At 45.3% G+C, this 22,652-nt stretch overlaps 1 protein-coding gene across 1 annotated transcript in view; it reads left to right on the top strand.

The window, feature by feature from the left end:
* SNTG2 (syntrophin gamma 2) overlaps window positions 1-22,652 on the top strand; it is a 522,646-nt gene that overhangs the window by 400,336 nt on the left and 99,658 nt on the right. The window contains exon 12 of the mRNA XM_068279105.1: window positions 10,750-10,866. Within this exon, the coding sequence (XP_068135206.1) occupies window positions 10,750-10,866 (117 nt within the window). The remainder of the gene's footprint in view (window positions 1-10,749; window positions 10,867-22,652) is intronic.

Below are 22,652 nucleotides of genomic sequence, written 5' to 3'. Positions count from 1 at the left end.
AAATTTCTGATCGCTTTGCAATTTGAAAACTCTTGCTAATGTAATGCTATGGGTGTGATCCCACTTGAGTGATGTGATTTTATAAAAATCCCCCATAGCATTGCATTAGCAAGAGCTTTTTCAAATCACTAGCGATTACAAATCGCTCCTAACGGGTCTCTGGCCTCAAAGGTGTTCTCGCTCATTCCTTCTCCCAAATGCCAAAAACAAACTAGGATGTTATAGGAACCCCGGATTGCAAGTACCTATACGGGAGAGAACACAATGCTCTATTTACTCTGTAAAGTGCTGCACATGATGGTGCTGCTTTATATGCAGTAAACATGGGAGATAAAAGGTGGTCAGCATAGATGCAAACAGAGCTCATCTTTAATTCAGTCATTCAAAAACAGTTTTTAGAATTCTTAATTCCTTTTTGGTTTCCATGCAAAAGCGGGAATGCTGATCAGCTTACAGATGTGTTGTTTACAAACGATTATAAAATATTCTGCGATCTGACAGCTAGTTCCAAGCAGAATCTGCATGATCCAGAAACACCTGCAAGTTTATTCGATTAATACTGTAAACAGAATGCTGAATGCATAAGCCTTTCTCAGTAAGGGAGTTGCCAATCATTTCAGAAGGTATGGTAATATAAATGTATTTATTCATAACGGGGCAGCAGCACAGAATGTGTATAAATTTGCCATTAACCTCATTTACAGCAATATAATATCGTCAAGGCAGTGACAGTTTAGAGACAGAGCTTTGACACGGATCATAACAAGCAAAATAGGTTAACTAATAACTCTTAAGTCAAGGGAGTGATTTTATTACCAGTCCAAAATGAAAAATCTTCTCCCCAGCTTTATTTTAATGGTCAATGGGGTAAGAGTTTTGCATTTGGCACAGGTGTTTCACTGAATCACTGGCACTTATGTGGCTTCTGTTGATAATATTGCATATTTTAAGAATCTGTGGTTTAGAGTTAAGAGAAAAAAAACATATCAAACATATTAAATAACAGATCTGCATTATAGAAAGCACATATGCAATCTACTTTTTCTCCTAACAGCAAGCAAGATGCTAATGCTCACCAAAGATCACTAGCATAATCACAAACGCTAAGAGTTCTTAGAAGTGATTTTTCTAAGTGATTCCAGGCATTTGCCTAACAATTATCTAGGTATGCTTAACAATTTTTGGAGTGTTTTGGTGTAGAAATTTTTTTATTTTATGTACAGTTTGAACTAGAAGTGAACAGCTTTTTTTTTTTTTTAAATGCTTGGAAAATCTATCTGGTAGTAAGGGCTCAAACCCACTAGAAGCCTTTTCTAAGCGCTAGTGAAAAAGCTCTTGTTAATGCAATCTTATGAGTTTTTTTTTAATAAAATCACATCACTCAAGTGGGATCACAGTCATAGCATTACATTAGCAAGAGCTTTTCAAATCACAAAGCGCTCAGAAAATCGCTCCTAGTGGGTTTCAGACATCATAGCATTTTTAGAGCAATTTTCTACTTTTCTTATGCTTAACATTAAGACTGAGTCGCCTCCAAAATGCTGCAGTGCTTGCATTTGGGAAAAAAAATAACATCGCTCTGGTGTAATCCATCCCATACAAATACATTAGCCAAGCACTTTTTAAAGCGCTAGCATTTTAAAAAGTGCACAAAAGCGTTTTTGGTGTGCATCAGCCCTTAAATTAACCACTTAACGACCAGCTGCCGCGGCGGCGGCTGGTCCCACCTGTGTTTCCATTGAAAGCGGGGCTCCATGAACAGCCTGCGAGCCGCGATCGGAGGCTCGCAGGCTGTTCATGGAGCCCCGCTTTCAATTTAAATGTAAACACCCGGGGACGTAATCCCTGGTGTTTACATTTTACAGCGCTGCTGTCACAGCAGCGCCGTAAAGGAGATCGGTGATCCCCGTCCTCTGATTGGCCAGGGATCGCTGCCATCTGATAGGCTGAAGCCTATCTGAGGCGGTACAGGACGGATCGCTGTCCTGTACCGCCTATATTGAGAAGAGGAAAGAGGGAAGGAGAGGGAGGGGGAATATCACTCCGGAGGGGGGCTTTGAGGTGCCCCCCCCCACTAGGAACAACTAGGCGGAGGTGATCAGACCCCCCAGCAGGCCTTCCCCTAGTGGGAAAAAAAGGGGTGAAGTCTGATCGCCCTGCCTGCCACCTGATCTGTGCTGGGGGCTGAAGAGCCCACCCAGCACAGATCATACAAAACAGGGCTGGTTGTTAAGTGGTTAATAGTGTTTTTTTCTATTACTTTTGGTTGTTTTTTAATTGGGAAATTCTGAAAACTTATTATCTAGGAGAAAAGGTGAATTGCATATGGGCCATATGTGTTATATGACATATTCTTGTGATCATTCTGTGTCATTGCTGCACACCCTAAAGTTTATAGGCAGATAGACACCCATTCTAGATTTATTACTTGCATAGGCACTAGCCACCAACATTAAAGAATCTGGACCTTTCAGTCTTTCAGTGTAATAAACTTATCTGGTTTTGTCTCTGGAGGCTGTTCTAATAGTGTTGAGTAGCTGGAGGAAGCTCCCTCTTCCTCTTTGGTCAGTCGCATCCCCAGCTCCCCTGTAGACGTGAGTCAACATGGTTGCATCCCCGGCTCCCCTGTAGATGTGGGTCAGCGTGTTATATCTGGCAGTCTCCCTAGGAGGATGCGCGCAGCTCAGAGCATCCTTTATAGGTTAAGGAGGTGTGTCTGAGGTGTGTCAGCTGATTGCTGCGGTCAGCTGACACTTGCTGCAGAGATGTTGCTGACTGGTCTGATTTTTCTGGGGGCTTGCATATTCCTGCTATATAAGCCCTGGGCATTCAGTTACTCACTGTACGTTATAGCCATCAGTTTGCTGAGAGCTGGACCTTGTCTTGTTACTGTGTCTAGTCAGCTAGTTTTCAGAGCTATATATATATATATATATATATATGCAGACACTGCCGATATCTATGTACTCTAGTTAGACCAGTTAGTTATATATTGTAAATTGTATATTATTCTGATTGTTATTCTGTGTATGACCTGACTAACCCTCACTCTGATTCTGTCTTCTCCTTGTCTGTATCTCAGCCATCTGATCTAAGTGTATGACCTCAGCCTGTTTAACGTTTTTGTCAGGGATGAGCAGAAACTATGCCAGTGCGAATTTACGCATCGTAGTTTGCATCTATGCATCGTAGTTCGTAGGCAAAATTTCAAAACTATGCTTATGAATTTACGCATAGTGAAGTACCGCTATGCGTAGCTTATGCCCACTACATGTGTATTGCGTAGTGAACTATGAATGCGATGCTCGCATCTATTTTTCTGCATATGATTGTATGCTTACAAATTTACGCAATGGAAAGGGGAACGTACGCATAGAAGAGTTCGGTGTATAAGCAATTAAAAAGGAATTAATGAGGAAAATTTTCCGCATATGGGCATGAACATCCGCATACACTACGCTTCGCACTACACATAATTGCGTATTTTAATGCGTAGTCTACGAAATGCATATGAAGCGAATATTTTATTTCAAAGCCGTAGTTTGGCGAATCGTAATTAGGTGAACTTACGCATAGTTCCAGCGTAGCGAAGTTGGCTGACTACCACCATCCCTGGTTTTTGTCCCTTTATCAACCTTCTGTACTTTAGCCATCTGACCACCTGTGTATGATATCAGCCTGTTATTGACCTAGCCTTACCTCAGTCCTATTGTACTGCAGTAATTCTGACTACACATGTATGACTTTACCTGACGATCTGACCACAATTTATCTATTCAGTGATTACGTCTAATACCCAGCGTTACATTATAATGGACCACAAAAATCCCCTACTAGAGGAGATTACGGGGAGTCTCCATGATGGAGGATCTACAACAACAAATAGTGCTCCTCACCGGAACTGTGACTCTGCTCTTGGAGCAGGTATCTGCACAACAGACTCAATTGACTCAATTTGCCAATGTCTTATCTCATGCTGATAAATTATCTCATGTGATAAAAAATATCACAAAATTATTTTCAGTGGCATTCTCGCCTGAAAGTTGATTTTAATTTATTTTCACAAAAAAAGAAAAGAATATCAGCAAGAACTGTATCAGTTTTCAGGAGCTGAAAATACCGTATATACTCGAGTATAAGCCAAGATTTTAGGACCAAAAAAGGTCCAAAAGTGGGGGTCTCGGCTTATACCCGAGTCACTACCCCTTGAGTGTGTGACATCTGTGTCTGCTGAGTGCCCCCGTGTGCATGGCATGAAGTAAGCATCCCCCTAAGTGCCTCTGAGTGCAGGGCATCTGTGTTCCCAGTGCGGCTACAATGTATGTGAGCGCAGCTTGCAACTTCCACTCAGTGTTGCCAACCTCGGAAATACATTTTTACTGACAAAGCACAAAAAATTTACTGACTGAACACTTTTTTTTACTGACATCTAATATTATTGAAATTAAATGAAAGATATCACACATGCGCCCTTACATGCAATACACCAGCAACCACGTGGGGCGCAAATGTGGAAGAAGAGTGCAGTGGCGGACACCGGACAGGTGAAGTATTAATGCACGGCATCTGGGGGGGGGGGCATTTGATACATTTACATTTGGGGGATGCGACCCGGGGGTTTCCATCACATTTGTTCTCGATTATCGCTGCCCTTACCGCTGCACACCTTATCGAGCATGCCAACCTGAGATTTTCCAGCAGTCCGATTGATACATGCGTTCTATACATGCAACCAATTTTGGCCCTAAATTGGTTTTATTATCAACTAGGCATGCTCTTGATGGCACCGATTTTTATAATATCAATAATAATTGTCTTATCTGATTGTTGATCGGCCGCCAAGTCTACAGATGTATGGCACCCTTTAGCTAGAGCAGTGTACATTCCAGAGTGATACGTGAACTGATAAGCATTAAGTGCTTTAATCTTCTAAGAAAGAGAGAGGGTTTTTTTTACTGACACCACACATTTTTTTCATGGACTTTACTGAGCCCAGATTTGTTGACTTTTTTACTGACTGTCAGTAAATTTACTGACGGTTGGCAACACTGCTTCCACTCCCCCTCAAGCCCGCTCCACCTGCACCAGTACAGAGCGAGATGTGTTGCCTTTGGAAATAAGAAGTAGTGCACAGCAATGACAGCATTCACTCACTTGTCCACGGTGATGATAATGATGTGGCTACAATGTATCTGAGTGGCGCTTGCATCTTCTGCTCCCCCCGAGTAATCTTCCCCCCTTGTCCGAGTGGAGCGATGTGTGTTGGTTCCCTATGAAAAGTAGTGCACAGCATTCTCCCTCACCGGTCCATGCCGCCTGTCGGAATCTCATCTTTACGCCGCCTTTAATTATGCGCAACGTCATAGAGATGAGACTCTGACAGGCGGCATGGACCGGTGAGAGAATGCTGTGCACCACTCTTCATCAGGCACCAACACATGTCGCTCTGCTCCGACAAGGGGGGAAGAGACTCGGGGGGGGGCACAAGATGCAAGCACCGCTCACATAGGTTTTAGCTGCATCATTATCATCACTGCGGACTGAGTGAATGATGTGCACTACTCTTCTTATCTCCATATATCGTTCTACTCAGGCAGGGGGACTAGAAGGTGCAAGCGCCGCTTACATACATTGTAGCCATATCATTATTCCACCCGCGCATTACGGAGGGGACACAGATGCAGTGCACTCAGGAGCACTTAGGGGACATGACTGTATGTCACGCATGGGGGGGGGACACGGGGTACACGATTGCTCACTTAAAACTCAGCCTCACCATAATACTGCCAGCATATGGTGGAGGGGGCACTTGAGAGACACAGCTGTCACTTACATGCAGTATGGCATACTGTACTTGCTCATGAGGTGAAGACGTTTTTACACTGTGCAGTGCTCAGTAAAATGTTTACATGGTATTTTCTGCAATTACTTGTCATTCTCAGGTGACTGTCGCTGTGATCAGTTGCGTATGTTTACCTGCCATGGTTTTGGCCTTTATAGTTAACCCATTTACAGCTTCTGAGTATGTTTGTGGTTTTACGGTTACAGTTATTGCAATCTGCTGATTTTATGCTGCTGTGAGTGCTGTTGTGGCATTTCCTACCCCCGGCTTATACTCGGGTCAGTCACATTTTCCTGGGTTTTAGGGTCAAAGTTGGGGGGTCGGCTTATACTCGGGTTGGCTTATACTCGAGTATATACGTTAAGCATTTACTTAATTTTTACTACAAAATTTTGGTTCCATTCCACAAAAATAAGTATTTTTGTAAAGGTGTGGCCCCGGTATTGGGGGGAAGGAGAATAAGGTGTTGAGGGCTCCATAGCTGTGGCTTGAGGGGTTGCTCCCCTATAGATAAATCCCTGGCCCCATTTTGCAGAAAGTTTTTGAAAACTGTGACAATCAAATTGCTATTCTTCAGGCTGGTTTTACATCTATTTTTGCATTGTGGTGGGGATGCATTTCTCATGCTGTATTCCATCACAACGCAAAAAATTACAAACATATGACCCTGCGGCCAAGTGTGCCGACAGAGTCATATGCATAGCACCGTCGCCCGCTCAGTGATGTACTCCGTGCTGGGCAGGAAGTACGCCACTAAGATTCCCTGTGACTCTCATCGATCCGTGCATGACTAACACACTGCACTGCGTCGTTTACAATACATGTGTCGCCCTTGAGTTGGCTCAGAGACTTCCGGCGTACCGCAAGGGACCGCTGTAAGTGTGAAAGTCTCCATAGACTTTCATTGATTTTGTATCTCCTTGTGGTGAAATAGGATAACACAACACAGGAATTACCAGCTAGTAGGGATGGTCATTGAGATCAATAATTTTGAGTTTATGCAGAATTATGCAAATTCTGTATGCAAATGTATGCATAGCCAATCAAATTTTACCTCAGCAGGATTTGATTGGTTCATGTTCAAGCTACATACATTTGCATACAAAATGTGCATAATGCTGTATCAACTCAAACTTATTTGCATCTCATTGACCATGTCTACCTGCTAGTGTAAAAGGGGCCACTAACGTTCTGACAAACAAATTTGTCTGAGATAGATAGCTAGATAGATAGAAGAGCGGGATCATCCACCAGGCAACCTAGGCAGGTGCTTGAGGCCAAGTGTGAACACAAGGGGCCCCCGAGTCTACTACCTTGCCTAGGGCCCCTTTACATCTTAATCCATCTCAGATAGATAGAAAGACACTCAGAACTCTATAGTATCTGGCGGCAGATCCGTAATGCTCACGCTGCATTTGGTAGGCTAATATTAGACATCTAGAATAATATTTTAAGAGAAAAGAAAAAGCCTTAAATAACAGAGCCCATTGATGCGAGAAGAGAAAAGGCTTTTAAGAAGTGATAAAAGCCAAGTCATGAAACATTCTCGAAGGTTTATCTGTGATAAATAATTTCTCAAGAATTCCACATATCAAATGGTGAGATATCCACACCACATTAGTCCAGATATAAATTCTGCACTTCAAGCACTTAAGATGCATCTAATGCATTTTTTATTGGATTTTGTAGAATTTATGAAAGACTCACACTGGGAGAACTACAAAAAAAGAACCCTCCATTGATTAAGAGTTACAAGCCTCAATCCTCACAGCATTGTTTTCAGGAATAGCTGCAATAAATCAGATTCCATATTTAACACAGCTGAAATCAATAAAATGTTCCTGTAAACTTCCTTTTTCTTTATATCATGATAGTCTCTGCTCTGTTTTTTCTAAGTAAGTAAGTAGTATGTTATGAAGGATTTTAATGCCATAGTGTACTTTAAAAGCATTCAGTACTACATAATAGACTAACCCCATGCCCCCTGTTGAATACCCCTGCTGCTGCCTCTGACGATATCCTTCATTCCCTACTATACCATAACCGATCGCTGGCAACTATTTCTGGTGTCCACATTTACTTTCTGCCTCTAAGGGCCAGTGCACACCAAAAAGCACTAGCGTAATCGCAAACGCTCAGCACTTTTTGAAGTGATTTTTCTAGACGATTCTAGGCATGTGCCTAGCAAATTTCTAATCATGCCTAGCAATTTCAGGAGCGTTTTGGTGTAGAGTTTTTTATTTTTTTGCTACAGCAGAGCTGGAACTGAACAGCTTCTGTAACAAAAAATGCTTGGAACATTGCTCTGATCTTGTGCCTTTCAGAACGATTTCCTACTTTCCTATACTTAACATTGAGGCTGAATCACATCAGAAATCAGCAGAAATGCTCAGAAGCGCTCTTGGTGTGCACCAGTCCTAAGTTATACTATAGCTCGGTGCCCATTAGCAAAAGCCTGTGTGCACATGAACCACCATAGCTAAAGGATGCTCGTCTGAATCGCTGGAGCTAAACAGCGCATGGGTACACTGAAGGCACCACATAAAACCTTGCAGTTTTCGATTGTTGTGTGCCAGAGCACAGGCGTGGAGCCATAAAAGAGACAACCTATCTACTTTTCTTAAAATGCAAACTTTTTGCACGATGATGAGATCTGACATGCATGGGCTCACTGCACAATCAGCTCTTGAGCGGTTAATTTAATCCACTAAGGGCCTGAGCCCCCTAGTCATGTCCGTTTCTGTCCACTTTCAGCATCTGTAACACTGATGTGTAACTAAAAAGAGGACACAACTGTTGGTGGGCTCAGGCCCTTATGGATCCTTCTGACTTAAAGGACACTCGAAGTGAAAATAAACTAATAAAACAACAAAATATTGGGAATGCTGTAGATGTGATATACTTAGACTTTGCTAAGGCCTTCGACACTGTTCCCCACAAAAGTCTGGTGCAAAAGATGAGGATGCAAGGACTGGGGAAGAGTCTGTGTGCTTGGATAGGGAACTGGCTAATGGACAGAAAACAAAGAGTTGTGGTCAATGGATCATACTCAAAATGGGAGACTGTTAGCAGTGGGGTCCCACAGGGGTCTGTACTGGGTCCAGTGCTCTTCAATTTATTTATTAATGACCTAGTGGATACAGTAGTGAGCAATGTTGCTATTTTTGCAGATGATACAAAATTGTGCAGAATCATCAACTCTAAGGAAGATAGTGTTATATTGCAACAGGATCTGGATAGGATGGCTATATGGGCACATACATGGCAGATGAAATTCAATGTTGACAAATGTAAAGTCATGCATTTTGGTCGTACCAATGGTCTAACACCATACAAAATAAATGGGATACAGTTGGGGACATCAAACTTGGAGAAGGACTTAGGAGTACTCATCGACAACAAGTTAAATAATCGTACTCAATGCCAAGCCGCTGCAGCTAAAGCTAACAAAATTTTGGGATGCATTAAAAGGGAAATAAAAACTCGAGATGCTAGCATAATATTGCCCCTGTTTAACTCTCTAGTAAGGCCACATCTGGAATATGGAATTCAGTTCTGGGCACCACATTACAAAAAAGATATTGCAGTTTTAGAGCAGGTGCAGAGACGAGCAACAAAATTGATACGTGGGATGGAAGGTCTCACTTACCAAGAAAGGTTAGATAAACTGGGTTTATTTAGTCTAGAGAAAAGACGCCTTAGAGGAGATCTAATTAACATGTATAAATACATCAGAGGGCAATATAATAGCTTGGCGGATGAGCTTTTTGTCCCTAGGCCTTCTCAAAGGACTAGAGGACATGATCTGCGTATGGAGGAAAAACGTTTTAGCCATTTATTTAGGAAAGGGTTCTTTACAGTAAGAGTGATTAAGATGTGGAATGCATTGCCACAGGAAGTCGTTATGGCAAACTCTATACCTGCATTTAAAGGGGGCTTAGATGCTTTCCTTGCGTTGAATGACATCCATGGCTACAATTACTAGGTAATGCCAATGATGTTGATCCAGGGATTTTATCTGATTGCCATCTGGAGTCGGGAAGGAATTTTTACCTTGTAAGGGTTTTTTCGCCTTCCTCTGGATCAACAGGGATATGTGAGGGAGCAGGCTGGAGTTGTACTTTGTACTGGTTGAACTCGATGGACGTATGTCTTTTTTCAACCAAAGTAACTATGTAACTATGTAACAAATGATTGTATCTATCTTCCTTCTCCTAAAAAATACTTTTTAAGATATTTCACAGTTTCATTTTATGTTTAAATCTACTTTTTATGTTGTAACTGTTTTATTGTTTTTGCTCAATGACGCATTCGTCAAAGTATGCCAGAGCTAAAATATATGAACCGTTGATCCTTTTATCTCTTTCCTGCTCTCAGAAGCCATTTTCTGATAGGAAAGTGTTTTATAGTTGAAATTTCTTATCAGTGAGGGTCCCACTGTAGTCACTTCCTGTCTGAGTTAGGACTGAGTCAGCCACTTACATACCTGATATTTAACTCTTTCAGACAGAGAATGAAAAAAAGGAATTCAGCATAGTTATTACTATGTCTGGCACTGTACAATGTACATTGATACATTAAAATTTAAGATCATCTTGAAACTTTTTTGTTTCTTCAAAAATACTTTTTTACTATATATCCTTGTACTTATATGGCATTGTACATACCCATGTCTATCTCATCATGTCACACGCCACTTTGGGTATCCTTTAAAAGGTTTCCTCCCGCCACTGTTCATGGACCAATAAATTCACAAAACTTGTCTTCATTGCGTAGAAGTATTTTTTACAAAGTGATATTATGACATTATGTACCTTGTTCTCTGGTTGAAATCGATGGACGTATGTCTTTTTTTCAACCCAAGTAACTATGTAACTATGTAAATCTAACCTCTCATTTCTTTCTAGATCCTGCACATGGGTTGGGTGAGTGAGAAGGTTCAAGGATCAGATGGATCACACATTTATAAATTTAAATTCCTAGTGTTAAAGGGATCATCATTCTACATATTCAAGTCACCGCCAGTAAGATGATATTTGTTTGTTTTTCTATTGATTTTCTATGTGTTTATTTTATTTTATGTTGTGTAATATATTTCAGTAAAAATATTTTAGAGTAGGTTAACTGACTCAAAGTGGCTTTTCTAGACAGTAAATCAGTTCTGAATCACTGGGAAGAAAAGAGCCTATAAACCAGTAGGCAAATGTATACAAAAATCTTTATTATTCTCTACAAATCAGATTAAAAACAAAACATAAAACGAAGGGAATGGGTAATAACAAAGGAGGGGGAGGCTGAATATGAAAAATCTGACATTCAGAGCACATAGTCAAAGGTTATAGAGCTGTAAGATCTAAAAGCAGATGGGATGATACTGGAATGATATAAATCGAGAATACATGGGCAATAATCTGGCGGTCCTATAAGTTATATAAATAAAATGATATAAGGGGGATAATGATGTCAAGATATCCTGTAAGAACCAATAGTAAACAAACCTCAGTACATGAACAATACAAAAAAATCAATCACCTGGCATCAGTAATCAAAAGGTGCAAGTTCAGTTTCAAAATTCAGTGCTTGAGAGATCGAGAAATATTACAAATACAAATACCAACAATGAGCAATCACAACAAAGTGAACAGTGAGAAATGATATCAATAACCAAAATGCATAGTGCTTAACATGTCATAATCTGGAATACAATCCAATCTGCTATACAGGAATACTACCGCACCAAACTGCACCCCCTGTGTACCTCACAATTTGGTAACATCTGAACACTGATCCGGTCAGTAGAGGGTAGCCACCATCATACCTGAAAATTTTCTCCGCTCCCAAATGCCACAGTTACCCCCAGGCTTTGCATGTGTGTCACGGGACACCCGCTTCCTCAGAGATCAGGTCCCTACCCTTTGGAACTCCCTGCCACACTTAAAAAGGAACTTCAGCCTAAACAAACATACTGTCATTAAGTTACATTAGTTATGTTAATTAAAATAGATAGGTAATATAATCTCTTACCAACCCTGTTTTAAAAGAACAGACAAATGTTTGATTTCATGAGGGCAGCCATCTTTTTGGTTGACAGGAGGTGACAGGGAGCATTAGACACTAGTGATGCTCAAATACCCCTATTTAAAATTCGAGTTTGGTCGAATTCGAATAGTAAATTATTCGAGGTCAGTCGAATATTCGAGTCGAATAATTTTTACTATTCGATTCGACCTCGGACTTCGAGCTCACTATTCGAGTCGGTATTCGAGCTCACTATTCGAGCTGACTATTCGAATTGGCCTTAAATAGCTTCCAACACTTGTTTTGAGGGTGAATGATGCAAGAAACATCTTTTTTTCCAAGTAACAACAGCAAGTGATTATGTGGGGATGTTCCTTTAAAAAAAAATGTGGAAAGAGAAGTTGTGTCCTAAATTTTGTTCAGTAGTGTTACTGTATATACTTGTTCTTCTTCTTCTTTATCTTTCTTCTTCTTCTAGATCTTCTTCTTCTATATCTTCTTCTTCTTCTTCTTCTTCTTCTTCTTCTTCTTCATCATCTTCTTCTTCTTCTTCTTCTTCATCATCATCTTCTTCTTCATCTTCTTCTTCATCTTCATCTTCTTCTTCATCTTCATCTTCTTCATCTTCTTCTTCTTCATCTTCTTCTTCTTCTTCTTCTTCATCTTCTTCTTCTTCATCTTCTTCTTCTTCATCTTCTTCTTCTTCATCTTCTTCATCTTCTTCTTCTTCATCTTCTTCATCTTCTTCTTCTTCTTCTTCATCTTCTTCTTCTTCATCTTCTTCTTCTTCATCTTCTTCATCTTCTTCTTCTTTTTCATCTTCTTCTTCATCTTCTTCTTCTTCATCTTCTTCTTCTTCATCTTCTTCTTCATCTTCTTCTTCTTCATCTTCTTCATCTTCTTCTTCATCTTCTTCTTCTTCTTTTTCATCTTCTTCTTCATCATCTTCACGTATTTCTCTTTTCAATTTTTTTTTAAAGAAATGCAGCTATTTTTGAGCGTAACAAATAGCTGGTGGGCGCACGCATGTTGGAAGCGCCATTGTATGTGCTCCCTGGCAGTGGAAACACAAAGACAGCAGGAGGTAAATTCAGCAGCAGGAGGAGGAGGATGAGTGTGTGGCAGCAGGCAGTCAATGAGGCAGGCAGCTCGCCGTGACATAATAGCCCTGGTACCTAGCGGTGATACCAGGGCTGTAAATAAACACAACAGGAGGTCCCAGACAGCGGTCGTGCAGCCCACATTGTGTCCAATACACAACTGGGACAACACAGTTTTCAACCCGGGCACCTCAGAAAAATTAAACCTTTTTTTTTTTTTTATGGTTTTTTGGTTTTTGGTTTTGCAACCAATATAGCTATTGTTTGACGTAATAGCTGGTGGCAGAGTGGCAGCAGAAGAAGGTAATGCTGTGTACCCTGGCAGTGGGAAACACAGACAGACAGCAGCAGCAGGAGGAGGAATGGAGGAGTAGGCGAGCAGCTATTGTTTGACGTAATAGCTGGTGGCAGAGTGGCAGCAGAAGGTAAATCATCTGTGTACCCTGGCAGTGGGAAACACAGACAGACAGCAGCAGCAGCAGCAGGAGGAGGTGTGGAGGAGCAGTGTGAGTGTGGCAGCAGGTAGGCAGCGTGACATAATAGCCCTGGTACCTAGCGGTGATACCAGGGCTGTAAATAAACACAACAGGAGGTCCCAGACAGCGGTCGTGCAGCCCACATTGTGTCCAATACACAACTGGGACAACACAGTTTTCAACCCGGGCACCTCAGAAAAATTAAACCTTTTTTTTTTTTTAATGGTTTTTTGGTTTTTGGTTTTACAACCAATATAGCTATTGTTTGACGTAATAGCTGGTGGCAGAGTGGCAGCAGAAGAAGGTAATTCTGTGTACCCTGGCAGTGGGAAACACAGACAGACAGCAGCAGCAGGAGGAGGAATGGAGGAGTAGGCGAGCAGCTATTGTTTGACGTAATAGCTGGTGGCAGAGTGGCAGCAGAAGGTAAATCATCTGTGTAGTGTACCCTGGCAGTGGTAAACACAGACAGACGACAGCAGCAGCAGCAGCAGGAGGAGGTATGGAGGAGCAGTGTGAGTGTGGCAGCAGGTAGGCAGCGTGACATAATAGCCCTGGTACCTAGCGGTGATACCAGGGCTGTAAATAAACACAACAGGAGGTCCCAGACAGCGGTCGTGCAGCCCACATTGTGTCCAATACACAACTGGGACAACACAGTTTTCAACCCGGGCACCTCCGAAAAATTAAACCTTTTATTTTTTTTAATGGTTTGTTTGGTTTTGGTTTTGCAACCAATATAGCTATTGTTTGACGTAATAGCTGGTGGCAGAGTGGCAGCAGAAGAAGGTAATTCTGTGTACCCTGGCAGTGGGAAACACAGACAGACAGCAGAAGGGCAGTACACAGCAGCCCACTGTAGGTGTAAAATGTGTGGCTGCAGGCGACGTAATAGTCAAAGTGAACCAGGCTGGCTTAGTGAGCAGGAGCCAGGAGGTGGTAAAGGGTGGTAAGGCACATTAACGATGGTTCCGGCAGCCAGTTCATGTCCCCCTCTCGCCGACAACAGGGGCCAGGAACTCGCCTTCCACCCACGCCTGGTTCATCTTGAGAAACGTCAGTCTGTCCACAGACTTGTGAGACAGACGTGAGCGTTTCTCGGTGACCACGCCACCAGCTGCACTGAAGCAGCGCTCGGACAGCACGCTGGAAGGGGGGCAGGACAGCACTTCCAGGGCGTACTGCGCCAGCTCGCTCCAGATCTCCATGCGCTTGACCCAATACTCCATGGGATCAACAGGGGCATCGCTGTCAAGCCCGCTGTACGACCCCATGTAGTCAGCCACCATGCGGGTCAGGCGCTGGCTGTGACCGGAGGAGGATGCTGCTGCATGCATCTCCTCTCTAGTCACTGCTGCCGGAGCCTCTACAGTCCTGTAGAGCTCGTGGCTGAGAGACAGCAGGTCTGTGGGGCGCTTGCTGCTGCTGGATGCAGGCACCTGCTGCTGCCTCTGTGCTGGCTGCTGGACAGTGGGGGTGGAAGGCTGGGGGAAGGCTTCCTCCAAGCGCTCAACAAGGGCCTGCTGCAAGCTCCTTATTTGTTGCGCTGGGTCTCCTCCTGCAGGCGGCAGGAACTGGCTCAACTTCCCCTTGAGGCGTGGGTCCAACATCATGCTGATCCAGATGTCCTCCCTCTGCTTCATCTGGATCACCCTGGGGTCCCTGCGCAGGCACGTCAGCATGTGCGCTGCCATTGGGAAGAGGCGGGCCACGTCTGCTGGCACATCGACGTCAGTGCTGTACTCATCCTCCTCCTCTGCCGCCTCATCCTCTCTCCACCCCCGCACCAACTCAGCTGCGCTGTGCTGATCCCCCTCATCAGCAGCCAGGTCAGGGACCTCCACCAAGTCCTCCTCCTCCTCCCCCTCAGAGGTGGACTGCGCAGCTGGTTGCCGCTCCTGCTGGTCCAAGGCTGCCGCTCCCTGTTCCAGCAAAGCATCGAGGGCCCTGTTCAGCAGAGAAACCAGGGGCACCCACTCGCAGACCATAGCATGGTCCCTGCTCACCATGTTTGTGGCCTGCAGGAAGGGAGCCAGCACAAAGCACACCTGCTGCATGTGCCTCCAGTCATCATCGGGGACGATGGACGGGATGTTGCTGGTCTTGTCCCTTCTCTGAGCTGCGGAAACAGTGGCCAGGGCAAGGTACTGGTTGACAGCGTGCCTCTGTTCAACCAGATCGCCAGGGTGGAGTTCCAGCGAGTCGGAACGTCAAGGATCAGCCGATGGCGTGGCAGATCCAGCTCCTTTTGCACGTCTTCCAGGCTCGCACAGGCTGCAGCCGAGCGCCGGAAGTGACGCACAACATTCCTTGCCGTTTCCAGCAGTTCGCCCATCCCCTGGTAGGTGCGCAGGAACTTCTGCACCACCAGGTTCAGCACGTGGGCAAGACAGGGGATGTGGGTCAGGTTTCCCCTGTCTATTGCGGCAACCAGATTGGCCCCATTGTCGGCCACCACCTCTCCGACTCTGAGGCCTCTGGGGGTCAGCCAAATCCTCTCCTGCTCCTGGAGTTTGGCCAACACATGGGTTGCCGTCAGCTTGGTCTTCCCAAGGCTGACCAAGTGCAGCAGCGCTTGGCAGTGGCGGGCCTTCACGCTGCTGCTGAGGCGGGGGGTTTGGCCAGGTGTGCCGGAGGATGGCAGAGGATCGGAGGAACCTGCTGCAGTTCCCCTGACCCTGCGGGGTGGCACCACCCACTGTGTTGCTGCTGCTGCTGTGCCCGCTGCTGCTCTCCCATCCTCACCCCCTTCCACCAAGCTGACCCAGTGGACAGTGAAGGACAGGTAGCGGCCTGTCCCGAAGCGGCTGCTCCAGGAGTCCATGGTGACGTGGACCCTTTCACCAACCGCGTGCTCCAGCCCTCGCTCCACATTGGCCATCACAAAGCGGTGCAGTGCAGGAATGGCCTTGCGGGCAAAGAAGTGTCTGCTGGGGAGCTGCCAGTCTGGGGCTGCGCAAGCAAGCAGCGCACGAATGTCGCTCCCCTCCTGCACGAGCATGTACGGCAGGAGTTGGGAGCACATGGCCCGTGCCAGCAAGCCGTTCAGCTGCCGCACGCGACGGCTGCTGGGAGGCAGAGCCCTAACCACCCCCTGGAAGGACTCGCTCAAAAGGCTCTGGCGTGGCCTTTTGCTGACACGGGAATCAGCAGACACAGCGGAGGAGGCCACTGAGGACTGGCTGCCAGAACAGGCCTCAGTGTCGGCGGCAGGAGTTGCAGAGGGGGGAGGAGCAGTGCGTTTCCGCACTCCTGCTGGTGCTGCTGGAGGAGCAGGAGGGCGGGTGGCTGCTGTTGCTGCTGCTGCTGCTGCTGAAGGCTGTGCAGTGATGGGTGTGGTGCCACTGCCAGCACCAGATGCCTTCAGCCTCTGGAACTCCTCATGCTGGTGGAAATGTTTAGCCGCAAGGTGGTTGATGAGCGAGCTGGTGCAGAACTTTAAGGGGTCTGCACCTCTGCTCAACTTCCGCTGACAGTGGTTGCAAGTGGCGTACTTGCTGTACACAGTGGGCATGGTGAAATATCGCCAGATTGGTGACTTAAACATCCCCCTACGGCATGGAAGCGCTGCTGCCTGTCTCCCTGTGGTGGTTGGGGGGGGGGCTTGGGTGCGGCTGGTGGTGGTACTGGCAGATGCTGCTGCTGCTGAGCCTGAGACACCAGCAGGCTGTGGGACCTGCCTACTGCTGCTGCCAATGCTTGCAATGATGCGCCTCCTTGCAAGGCCCACAAGAGCATCCTCCTCCTCCTCCTCCTCAGAGCTGCTGAGGACGACATCCCCTGGAGGTGGTGGCACCCAGTCTCTGTCTGTCACCGGGTCATCATCATCCTCCCCCTCCTGAAACATGTCCTGCTGGGATGAGGACCCCCCAAACTCCTCTCCTGATGCATGGATGGGCTGCTTGACTGTCGCCACAGTCTTGCTGTCCAATCCCTCATCCCCCAAAGTGCCCATCAGCATCTCCTCCTCAAGATCGCCAACAACAGCAGACAATTTACTCATGATGCCTGGGGTCAAAAGACTGCTGAATGACAGGTCGGCGAGTGACGGTGAACTGGCCTCCTCCCCAGACCCTGCTGGGCGGCTGCTGCGAACAGGGGTGGTGGTGGTGGTGAGGGTGGAGGCCTCGGATGCAGAGCTGATGGCGGGCTGCTCATCCTCCGTCATGAGTTGCACCACAGTGTCTGCATCCTTTTCCTCAATGGGACGTTTCCGACCCGGCTGGAGGAAAATGGGAGCAGGTGCTACACGCTGCTGCTGCTGTGTCTCTGCAGCGTGAGTTGCAGATGCTCCTGCTGGGCGGCGCCCAAGGCGTCCACGGCCAGTGGCTATGGGAGGAATGTTAGCCACTGACGCTGCTGCTGCTGCTGCGGAACTGTGCATGGTGGCGCGCCCGCGGCCGCGGCTTGCCACAATGCTGCTCCCTCTCCTCCTGATTCCCTTGCTGCCCTTCCCCTTGCCCAAACCGCGCTGGCTGCCACTTCCAGACATCTTAAATGTTTTGGGCGTATAGACAAAAGTTTTGTAAAAGGGCGGGTGAAAAGTGGGGTACTTTAATGGAGTGGGTTGGTTGGTGAGGTGACTGAGTGAGTGTCCCCTAGTACAGTAAGTAAGTAGTAACAGTCAGGAAGTACAACTAGCAGTTACAATAATCAGTAGTAATCACAAGTAAATTTAGTGTGTGTACACTCAGACAGTGAGTGCACGCACGCAGGAGCTAGTAGCCTATGAACACAGTGACTGAGTGTCCTAGACTCCTAGTACAGTAAGAGTAAGTAGTAACAGTAAGTAGAACTAACTAATTACAATAATCAATCAGCGATCAGAAGGAAATGGAGTGTGGGTGGTGTGTGTACACTCAGACAGTGAGTGACCGCACGCAGGAGCTAGTAGCCTATGAACACAGTGACTGAGTGTCCTAGACTCCTAGTACAGTAAGAGTAAGTAGTAACAGTAAGTAGAACTAACTAATTACAATAATCAATCAGCGATCAGAAGGAAATGGAGTGTGGGTGGTGTGTGTACACTCAGACAGTGAGTGACCGCACGCAGGAGCTAGTAGCCTATGAACACAGTGACTGAGTGTCCTAGACTCCTAGTACAGTAAGAGTAAGTAGTAACAGTAAGTAGAACTAACTAATTACAATAATCAATCAGCGATCAGAAGGAAATGGAGTGTGGGTGGTGTGTGTACACTCAGACAGTGAGTGACCGCACGCAGGAGCTAGTAGCCTATGAACACAGTGACTGAGTGTCCTAGACTCCTAGTACAGTAAGAGTAAGTAGTAACAGTAAGTAGAACTAACTAATTACAATAATCAATCAGCGATCAGAAGGAAATGGAGTGTGGGTGGTGTGTGTACACTCAGACAGTGAGTGACCGCACGCAGGAGCTAGTAGCCTATGAACACAGTGACTGAGTGTCCTAGACTCCTAGTACAGTAAGAGTAAGTAGTAACAGTAAGTAGAACTAACTAATTACAATAATCAATCAGCGATCAGAAGGAAATGGAGTGTGGGTGGTGTGTGTACACTCAGACAGTGAGTGACCGCACGCAGGAGCTAGTAGCCTATGAACACAGTGACTGAGTGTCCTAGACTCCTAGTACAGTAAGAGTAAGTAGTAACAGTAAGTAGAACTAACTAATTACAATAATCAATCAGCGATCAGAAGGAAATGGAGTGTGGGTGGTGTGTGTACACTCAGACAGTGAGTGACCGCACGCAGGAGCTAGTAGCCTATGAACACAGTGACTGTCTGACTGAGTGTCCTAGACTCCTAGTACAGTAAGAGTAAGTAGTAACAGTAAGTACAACTAACTAACAATAATCTATCAGTAATCAGAAGGAAATAGAGTGTGTGTACACACAGACAGTGAGTGAGTGCACACACGCAGGAGCTAGCTAGTAGCCTATAAACAGTGACAGTCAGTGAGTGTCCTACTCCTAGTACAGTATAACTACAATACTATTAGTAAAGGACAGCAGAAATACTGGTATAGATGAGAGAAATAAACAGAGGACAGCTGCCCACAGAGGCAAGGCCCCCCTGAGGCCTAAACCTGTAAGCTTGCAGCAGCTGCCTGTCTCTAATGTAACACACAAGCTACTAACTAAAATACAATGTCTATCTAACTAACAACAATATAGGTGTATATGGCAGGTGTAGGTGAGCAAAAACGCTAGGTAAATGATCACAATAGAGCACTTGCTAAGCCAAAGCACAAAGGAGCAACTCTCTCTCTGTACAAGTCTCAGGCAAGCATGGAGAAACGGAACATGGCGGCCGCTATTTATAGGGTAGGGGCTGGCCAGGGTCCCCCTCTGTGATTGGCTGCCGTCAGAGGGCCTGGGAGCCCTCTGATTGGCTCTAAGGACATCAATCTGGGCTATGACGCTATTCGAGCTCGGTACCGAGCTCGAATAGCGGCGTTTGCTCGAATAGCTCGAATAGTGAATGGGCTATTCGAGTGTACTCGGATAGCCCATTCGAATAGCTACAGCTATTCGGAGCTCGAATACCGAGCTCGGATAGCTGAAAAAGAGCTCGAATATTCGAGCTACTCGAATATTCGAGCTCTGCTGAGCACCACTGTTAGACACAGTTCCAACTGTCCTGTGTGCTGATCACCCCTCTCAGTTGCTAGGCAATGTAAACAACAACATAGGAAATCCCATCATGCTTTGCACAGCATCAAGGAAAAAAGTCCGGACAGTTTTCTTTGATGGGTGGAGCTTAGCTAAAAATGCAGCTACAAATTATGCTTTGGTAAGAAAAACTAAGTTCTGATGCTGTGAAACTGTTAAAACTGTTAAAGAAACACCAAGCCTTTTCAGTTCTGCTGAGTAGATTTTTAGTCCGGAGGTTCACTTTAAGAAAGCTCAATTTCTGGAGGTATTCAAATCCAAAATGAAAAGCCACCTGTTTAGTTTGGCATTTATGAGCACATAACTTTATCCTCTGGAACAGAGTCCACCCCACAACTATATATTGATCTGAGACATATCTCTGCACTTGAAGTCCTATGGTAGAAAAACACTTCCAAATATTATTGTTATTGTTAATTTGAGGATGGATTTTATTTGCTAGCCGCTCTGTCATCTGAGCAGGCAGATAACAACTCTCTTCCTTGGTGACTGAGTACAGAAGACTTTCACTAGAGTCCGCCAGGATTCCACCAGAATTTCCCCCTTATATATTTACCTCATGTCCTTTTGAAAGAAGCTTGACATGGCCACCTTGTATATTGTAAACCATTTGCAAGGAAGCGTACACATTGAACAGAGACCAACTAATCGTGTGATTGTACCAGTAAAGTTTGCTTACTATTTGAAAGCTATGTCTGTATGTCCTCATTCTGCCCTAAGTCCACCTGGGGACTTCATTATATACCTAGGATTTTCTCTTATGTTCTAACCATGTCTAAGGGCTAGAAGTATTTGAATGTACAGTACAAGCATTCATTTTATTCTTGCATTGTGTTTATTAAGTATTAGGTAAATCTTTGTCTAAATGTTAGTAGCAGAAAGTGAGTCAGTGTTAACCATTCCAGGACTCAGCCTTTACCCCCCGTTAAGGACCAGCGCTGATTTAGAAGATCTGTGCTGGGTGGGCTCTACAGCCCCCAGCACAGATCAAATAGCAGGCAGAGCGACCAGATCGCCCCCCCTTTTTTCCCCACTAGGGGGATGATGTGTTGGGGGGGTCTGATCGCTCCTGCCTGCGTGTGGCTGGCGGTGGGGGGGGGGGCACCTCAAAGCCCCCTCCACCGCAGGATTTCCCCTCTCCCTCTCCTCCCTCCCTGCCCCGGAGATCGGAGGCTGCACAGGAACGGATCTGTCCTGTGCAGCCTCTAACAGGCTCCTGCCTGTCATGTGACAGCGATCCTCGGCCGCTGATTGGCCGGGGATCGCTGATCTAGCTATAGCAGCGTTGTAAAAATGTAAACAAAGCGGATTTTTTCCGCTTGTGTTTACATTTAGCCTGCAAGCCGCGATCGGCGGCCCGCAGGCTATTCACGGAGCCCCCCGTCGTAAATTGACAGGAAGCAGCCGCTTGCGCGTGCGGCTGTTTCTTGATTAATTAGCCTGCAGCCGGCGACGCAGATGTGCATCGCTGGTCCTGCAGCTACCACTTTGCCGACGCGCGTTATGAGTGGTTAAAGGCAGAAAGCCAATCAAATCCCTGAGATTTACAGCATGCCTGCAGTTTTGGTCTAGCAAGTATTTTGTTTCTTACAGAAAAAATAATAAAGTCACAGGAGTGACAGCTATGTAATTTTTCAGACATTTGGGGAATATTATTTTAAGGCTTTGAGGTATCATTGTAAAGATTGTTTTGAGGTATCATTGTAAAGATTGTTTTGTGCTTCAAGGTGCTGTAGACCAAACAGTCCTAAATTTGAGTATAGGTCTCCGGGATATATTATCAAAAGTGTTTAGAGCTTCACTCTCTAAAACAAGCAGATTTTTTAATATCTTTTGAAAACTATTTGAAAACAATGCCTAAAATTACATAGAAGTGTAAACACCGGTAGTCACACCCAGACCAAAATAGCAGTCTCTGTTTAAAGTGGACCTGAACTCTTGCACAGGACAGAATAAAAACAGAAAGAAATGCACCTTGTATGTATTTAGACACCTGAACTCTACGATTACATCCAATCAAAGCCTCCCACCTAACTGCTACCTAATTTATGCAATTCCTGCTAGATTTGGTACAGCAGGCAAAGGGGTGTATGACAGTACACCTAATTGGCTGACTGGCCCCTGCTGACCAGATAAAGGTAGGAATTTGCTTTAGCTGGGAGTAAACAATTGTGTGTGTTGCAGTTAGCATTCAGTTCAGAGGCAGTGGGGGTGAATTACCTGGTGGTGAGAGGTCCAGGGCTCGCCTGCACTTTCCTCGGGGTATCGCATGGTGATGTGGGGGTCCCGGCCAGTGAGAGAGTCCGGGGCCCCCGGCTGTCATGTGAACCAGTGTTTGTGATGTATTTAGACAGTTTAGCCTGTCTAATTCCCCCTCATCTGTGACTAAGCGCAAGTTGTAATTTAATCTCTCAGCTCTGTCAGCTGCCTGCCAAGGCAGAGAGTTAATTGGTAAACACAGGATGTTAACGATATGTCTGCTTCCATGAAAGCAGGAAGTAGACACACTTCAGATGTATTGCAGGATTTGTATCAGCTGTAACAAAGAAATGGTTTTCTTTAAAGGT

Source organism: Hyperolius riggenbachi, chromosome 4 (genome assembly GCF_040937935.1).
Source record: "Hyperolius riggenbachi isolate aHypRig1 chromosome 4, aHypRig1.pri, whole genome shotgun sequence".
In the NCBI taxonomy this organism is placed as follows: Eukaryota; Metazoa; Chordata; class Amphibia; order Anura; family Hyperoliidae; genus Hyperolius; species Hyperolius riggenbachi.
Note: the sequence above shows the minus strand (reverse complement) of the source record. Positions and strands in the feature narration are given on the sequence as shown.